This window comes from Elephantulus edwardii, unplaced genomic scaffold (genome assembly GCF_000299155.1).
Source record: "Elephantulus edwardii isolate Elephantulus edwardi_28Jun2011 unplaced genomic scaffold, EleEdw1.0 scaffold00067, whole genome shotgun sequence".
Classification (NCBI taxonomy): Eukaryota; Metazoa; Chordata; class Mammalia; order Macroscelidea; family Macroscelididae; genus Elephantulus; species Elephantulus edwardii.
The window spans coordinates 5,697,356-5,704,935 of NW_006399817.1; the positions used below are offsets into that span (position 1 = coordinate 5,697,356).

General features: G+C 40.2%; 1 protein-coding gene across 1 annotated transcript in view; it reads left to right on the forward strand.

The window, feature by feature from the left end:
* Positions 1-501: 501 nt before the first annotated feature.
* The window catches only part of KIAA1467 (KIAA1467 ortholog), a 55,285-nt gene continuing 48,206 nt past the window's right edge, over positions 502-7,580 (forward strand). The window contains exon 1 of the mRNA XM_006888474.1: positions 502-634. Within this exon, the coding sequence (XP_006888536.1) occupies positions 598-634 (37 nt within the window). The 5' untranslated portion in view covers positions 502-597. The remainder of the gene's footprint in view (positions 635-7,580) is intronic.

The window sequence follows — 7,580 nt, forward strand, 5'->3', positions numbered from 1 at the left end:
TACTGCCTCTTGGTCCAAGTATAGGTTTCGTATTAGCCCAATTAAATGTTCTGGGATTCCCATTCTTCTCAGAGTCAGCCACAGTTTGTTATGATCCACACAAATGCCTAATATCAATTACATTTTAAAAATGCAGCTGAAGCTTAGGCATTCCAAATGACTTGCCCAAGATGGCCCAGCTAGTAAATGATGCAGTAAGGATTCAAATTCAGCCTGTGACTCCAAAGCCCAAGCTCCTTTCACAACAGTATTTTGTTGTTTTGTTTTTTGGTGGTGTTTTTCCCCCTTTTTTTCTTTTCTGTTCTCACTGAGAACCAGGAGGGCTTTTACTACTGCTCCCACTTTACTGAGAAGCAAAGTAAGACCCAGTGGACAGGTAACTTGCCACCATAAAGAGTCTGGCTCATAGTAGGTGTGAGGGAAGTCTGCAGGCATGTGTACGTAGGGGTGGAGGTAGGAGCCGCAAGGCGCCTCCTCTTGACTGCGTTCAGCCCTGCGGGTCCCACCTTTCCCATATCCCCGCCAGGAGGGCAGCCCACTTGGAACTACACTTCCCGGCAGGACGCGGGCGCGCGCACGCGTATTAGGGTCTCCGCCATGGCGACCGTACTGTCCAGAGCGCTCAAGCTCCCAGGTAAGGAGTCGCAGCCTCGCGACCACCCCGCCCTCGTCGGCCTGGGGTGACTAGGAAGTGATGTTTTAGGGGAGAAGTTGGTCAGGGCATGCACGCAATCTGGGGGAGTTGCAGGAGCTGGGGGGCAGAGCGGACGCAGCCTTCGCGGGCTAGGGTCCTTGCGCCGCCAGGGGGCGGGAAGGGCGCGCAGCGGGACGGGGGTCGTGTGCGCCGGGCCAGCCTGGGAAACTCAGCCGGAGGGGGGCTGGAGGCGCGCGTGGCAGGTGCCCGGGAGCGAGCGGGCGCCATGGCGGCACGAGTGTCAGAGCGTGTGTCGCCGCGGTCCATGGCTGCTGCTGGTGGTGAGGGGAGCATCCCTCACTGAGTGTAGAGAACCAGGGACGAGGGTGTCACCAGCTCCGTCTGCTGTGGGCTCAGCCTGGGCTGGAGAGGAGAAGCGAAGGCCAGTCTGTGAGTGACCCTCTGTGGAGTTGCTTCTTCACTTAATGATAACAGTGACGCAGCCGTGATGGTGGAGCAGGTATTTCCCTTCTTATTTTACAGAAGAAAATAGAAATCATTTGGTTATCTGCCTTGGCGATCTAGAGTCACGTAAGCAAGATTAGATAAAGTTTCAGGGCTTGAATGCTTTGGATCTTTTGATTCCACTTGGTCAGCGTCCGGCTGTCGAAGCCAGGCATTTCCGAGGGAAACGGTTGGGCACCTGCAACTTAGAGATAATTTATGTAATAGTTCTTTGAGGGAGCAGTACGGGCGTAAATACGACTTGCAAAACTCAGTACTTTGGGCAGCAGCTCTAAGTTTGGTGTTTTTCTTTCTCTAAACATCCAGAGTGAGACTATTCTATTAGAAACTTGCTGTTTTAAGAAAAATGTGATATTTGCCTAAGTAAATATTAAATAGTAAGGCTTTGGTAAAAACTTTATGGTTCTACCAAAACAAAATGAAACATTTGTTTGCTCATAACATGTGAGTTAGAAAAACGGTGTTTTCACTGGCATCATTGAAAGGGCTTCTGCTAGATACCCAGGGAAAATCGGGAATTCCAGGGCTTTTGTTCTCAAGGACAGGGTGCCCTGCTTGTTCCAGAAATGCAGGTTTGGCTGCTAATCAAAAGGTGGGCAGATTGAACTCACTCAGTGTTTCTTCAGAAGAAAGGCCTGCTGATCTGCTTCTGTAAAGATTACAGCTAAACAACTCTGTGGGGCACAACAACATTCCTGTATGGTTACCATGAGTCAGAATCTACTTCATAGCAACTAGTTTGATTTTTGCTTTGATTCTCAAAGAGCTTACAGTATGATGCATGGAAACATGCTTTGTGCCTTGGATGACATTGGGTTGGATATGAAATATGATATTGCATTTTTAAAAATTTTTTTGTCTCCAGACTTCTTAACTCCAGAAACATTGATAATATCTGTTTTGGAGTTAAGTGAATGACATGCCTCTTACTTGCAGGGTTAATTAACTTTGAAGAAAGTAGCCTTGTATATCTTTATTGTATGATAATGTATCCACAAGGGAGTAATGAGATTTCAAACATACTTAATTTCCTTCCATGTTTTAGTATAGTTCTCCGAGGATAACAATGCTAGAAAAAAAATTGCTTTCAAAATTCTTGAATTCTTCTGTATTTTCACATCTTAACACTGTGGCACTTGCTACCCCTTGAAATACTTAATTGCTGTAACTTGTTCAGTTAACTGAAAGGAAAGCATTCTGATGTCCAGTCTGTGGCCTTGTCCCTGAACATGTCCTGACACCCTATTAGGCTCATTTCTGATAAATATATGCTACTTTATGTATCTCTGGGCTTTGTGATCCTCCACTTGACACCTCCTCCCTTTGCACTTTTCCTTGCCTCTTTTTTGCCCTCCAAAACACATTTTTTAAGCTTTTTTGTTAGGTAGGCAGGAGAAAGATAATAGTAATCTACAGAGCACTTAAATTGTGCTCATGTAAAATCTATTCCTGGACCAGGAGACTGTTGTACGAACAGAGTAGGGAAACACTACATGGTTTAAAATTAGGAAGGGAGTTTGCATCAGGGTTGTTTTCTCTCTCCATACCTATTCAGTTGAGCATATTATTTGAGAAGTAGGACTCTATGAAGAGGATTGCGGCATCAGGATCAGAGAGAGACTCATCAATAACCTGCATTATGCAGATGACAACCTTGCTTGCTGAAAGTGAGGAAGACTTGAAGCCATTTGTTGCAGAAGATCAAGGGATGCCACCTTTGGTATGGATTACATCTCAATGTCAAGAAAACAAATATTCTTACTACTGGACCAATAGGCAATATCATGATGGAGAGAGAAGAAATGGAAACTGTCAACAACTTCATCTTACTTGGATCTACCGTTAACACCTTTGATACCAGCAATTAGGAAGCCAGGAAATAAGCAGACTCAGTGCACTGGGAAAATCTACAGTTAGGGACCTCTCCAAATTATTGAGGAGTAATGATGTCAGTTTAAGGACTAAGGTGTGTGATTCAGGCTATTGTCCTTCAGATTACTTGCAATGCATCTGAGAGCTAGACAGTGAATAAAGGGTGACAGAAAAAGAATTGATGCCTTTGAGCTATATGGTGTTGGAGAAGAGCAGTGAACATTCAATGGATGGCCAAAAGAACAAACAAATATGTTTTGGAGAGGGTGTAGCCAGAGTGCTCTTTGGAGGCAAGAACGACTCACATACTTCAGGCATATTGCTAGGAGGAGCTATTCCTTGGAGAAGGATGTGATGCTCGGAAGGGTGGAGGATTGGCAAAGGAGAGGAAGACCCTTGACCAAGTAGATTGATACAGTGACTACTGCAATGGGCTCTAGAGTGTTGGAAAGTGTGAAGATGCCACAGGTCAGGACAGGGTCCATATATGTTGTTCATAGGGTCGCTATGAGTCATACTTGACTCAGTTACGCTTGTGAGCAACAACATCTGAAGATGCACAGCCCTTGAAACCCTATACAGAAATCTTACTTTGTCCTGTCAGGCCACTGTGAGTTGAAATCAATTTGTTGATATTATGTTTGGCTTTACATAATATGTTGACTGATCACAGAAAGGTTGGTGATTTAAAATCACCAGCTGCTTTGTGAGAGAAAGATGAGCGGTCTTTTCCTGTAAAGATTTACAGCCTGGAAACCCAAAAGAGGGTTATTTAGTCTGGTGCCAACTCTATGGTTTTGGCTTTAGGAAGAAGTTTCTTTCTTAGCACTTTTTGGACACTCAGTAATTGAGATTGTGAGGTTGCCTGTTTTCTTTGGACCACAGCATCAAGTTACTTTAGTTCATATGCCCACTTTTTATGTGTAACAGAGGCAGAAGAGAATGGTAACTAATAGAAGGACACAGGTATTTAGGTTCAAATCCAGTCCTTACCTGATTAGTTACTTAATCCCTTGAAGCTTTAGTTTTATTATCCTTAATATTATTATGTAACATTTCCCACTTGCCACACACTCTACTACTTATTTACCTTAAAAGGTTATTTGGAATATTAAACAGATGGTTGTTTAAGAGGTTTATTAACCTCTGTTATTGTTGTTCTGTATTGTTAATAAAATTGCAGGTTTTCAGAGGCAGTAAATTACACAGGAGAAGGTGGTGGATTAGAAATCCTCATTAATTTCTGTTAAGGTTGAACTGACTTATAGCTGACCCTCCACTGGGTTTCCAAGAGGATGAATCACATGGGAAGAGATTACTCATCTTTCAGATGATGCCAGTGTTGGTCAATTTGACTTCCTGAGAGGCTCAGCCTTTGGGTTAGCAGTGCAACTACCTATGAACTATGCCACCAGAGATTCCCATATGTTAATTATGAGTTCTTAAAACATCAGTGAGTGTTAGCCATTATTAATATTATCATCATTTCCTCATTCCATCATTTCATCATTCTGAATGACCTGCAGGATGGCCTGAGGTAATGGTAAACTAATGACAGATTTCATTGACCTCTGGATGAAAGAGCAGATGGTGGGAATGTATTTCAGTCCTGTACCTTCATTAAACTCAAAATGGAAAGATGCTTGGCTCACATATATAGGATGAAGTTAATTAGTAACAGAAAAACAACATGAGATTCATAAAACCTGAGGACAGCTTATCTCTTATGTGTATGTTTTTTAAAGACATTTTAAAGTTTGAAGGTCAAACACTGAAGATAACATCAAAGCATAATATTATTGTAATTTTTTATTATATGTAACTCAGACAATTATGTGCCCTTGGATAAACTAATCCACGATATGAATTATTTACATGAGTTTATATATACATATATCTCATAGTGTATGCTACCATATAGTACGTATCGTAGGATAATATATACTGTAGTATGTTTTTATCAGAGTATTTGGTGATAAATGTGTTTCTTTCCTTGAATTATTGTTTAAAATGGTTCACTGCTAACTTTTTTAGCAGTTCAAACTCAGAAGTTTATCTTCAGGAAAAACAGGCAGTTTGCTCTTAAAAGATTTAACAGACTTAAAACCTTATGGGGCAGTTCTTCTCTGTCCTGTAGGACCACTAAGTTAGAATTGACCTTATAGCAGTATGTCTTAAGCAGTTTTGTATAGGTCAGGGTTCAGATCCACTGTTCTTGAATCACTGTGAGTCATAGTCAACTGGAGGCACTTAACAACAACAGTAGTATCCTTAATCTTCTAAGAGGGAAAGTGGTAGCTGTAGAAAGCTCATTTATATTGACATAGGAAATCCATACATGTTGCTTATTCTATGAAAACCTTTCACTGATTAGGATCCTAGATAGTGGCACAAATTTGAGGACTGCTAAAGTGCCCAGTGCTATTAAGCATGAATTTGGTATCTTAAGTTTTTTACCTGAATCAAGCAAATCTTTGCACTTTTTTTAATAATTTTTTTATTAATTTTAGTGAAAATTTACAGAGACTTAGTGTTTCCAGTCATTCATTGTTGTACTTTTCTTCCTGCCTACCTCCTCCCCCAATTCTCTCTTCTCCTTGAAAAGAAAAAGAAAAACTCTTTTATTGTTATGCAATCCCTCCCCCCAAGTTCACTCCACTATGCAGCCTTTACTCTGGACTTCTGTAATGACAAGAATACCTATTCATATATCTCTGTTAAGCAGTTCTTTCCTTTATCCGTTTCAATGCTATATATATCATTCCTTCCCTCCTTTTCTTTCTTCCCTTAACCCTGATGTCAGTCCTGTTTTACAAGTGGCACTATGCAATATTTGTCCTTTTGTGACTGAGATATTTCACTCAGCATAATGTCCTCCAGGGTCATCCACTTTGCATAATATTTCGTGAGTTCCTTGTTTTTCAATGCTGTATGTATTCCATTGTGTGAATATACCAGAGCTTCTCTAGCTATTCATTTGTTGATGGGCATTTGGGTTGTTTCCAGCTCTTTGCTATTGCAAACAAAGCCACAATAAACATGGGTGTACATATATCTGCTTGGGTGGCAGTTCTGGTTTCTTTTGGGTAAATTCCCAGTAGTGGAATTGCTGGGTCAAATGGTATCTCTATTTGCAACTTTTTGAGAAAGCGCCATACAGCCTTCCACAGTGGTTGCACTATTTTACACTCCCACCGGAATAAGGGTTCCGGTTTCTCCACAACCTTGCCAGCATTTGATGTTTGCTGTCTGTTAAATTTTGCTACTCTTACTGGGATAAGATAATATCTTATAATTGTTTTGATTTGCACCTCTCTTGGAGCTAGGGATTTTGAACATTTCTTCATGTGTGTGTTTGCCATTTGAATGTCGTCTTTGGTGAAGTGTCTGTTCATATCCTGTGTCCATTTTTCAATTGGGTTATTTATTTACTTTTATCTTGTTGTGGTGAAGTCTTTGCACTTTCTTATACTTTACTATTTTGATATCTTTCTCTCAAGACACAGAAAAGTACTAAGAATTCTTTCATTAAAATTTGCAGTTTAACTATGTTAAGTGAACTAAGTTCCATAAGGGCAAATACTGTCTAAGACCATTATTGTAGAAATAGAAAGATAACCAATAAAATATGTATGAGGATCCGAGGTGGGGAGAGTAGGAGCAGAGGCGTGAGGATGGGTAGGGAGGTAATCATAGGGTTGCACAATTTTACGGGTGGAGGGAGGGATGGGAAAGATCCAGTGTGAATGACAATGTATATGAACTTTGTAAGTAAACCAGTATAAAATAAAAATTTTATTTAAAAAAAATTTGCAGTCTTTAGTAATTGAGGGTTTTTTCTTTGTACTCTTCTGAAAAAAAAAAAGATACTTTAATGGTGTAAAAGTAAATTGTTATCTTTCCACCTCATTTGCCTCTAATCTGCTGTGATCTTTTATGCAAAGGCCCAGGGTATGATGACCTCGGAATTTTTGTCTTTGTCATTCAGCAGTTTTGTGGCTGGGCCAGAGATTTTGGACATTGCAGCCTATGTGCTTTCTCTAAGGACTTTGTTGATATTACTCTACTTTTATTCCTGTTGTTAATGATGTGATCCTTACTCTCTAGTCTCCTGTGATTCTTTGTCTTTACTAGAGTATGTAGCGGCATGATACATTACATGTTGGGTTGCTGATGGAAAGGCCGATGGTTCAAATCTGCCAGCGTATATGTGGAAGAAATATGGGCTGTTTTCCTCTCATAACGATTTACAGTCTTGTAAACCCAATGGAGAGTCTCCATGAATTGACATTAACTTGATAGCACTGGTATGGTTTGTTTGTTGTTGTTTTTTTTTTAAAAATAATCTCAATATTGATTATTCTTGTTTTTTTTTTTTCTCAGATTTCACTATACCTTTTCATTTTACAATTTTAGGTTTTGCTTTATTTCAGAACTTTAAATATTATTTTTGGTTCCAGTCCTTTTCTATTAGCGTCTTAAGTTATGCATGTATTGCATCTCTTTATCTTATCACTTTCTTTCTAATCCTTTTTTTTATAGTTTTATT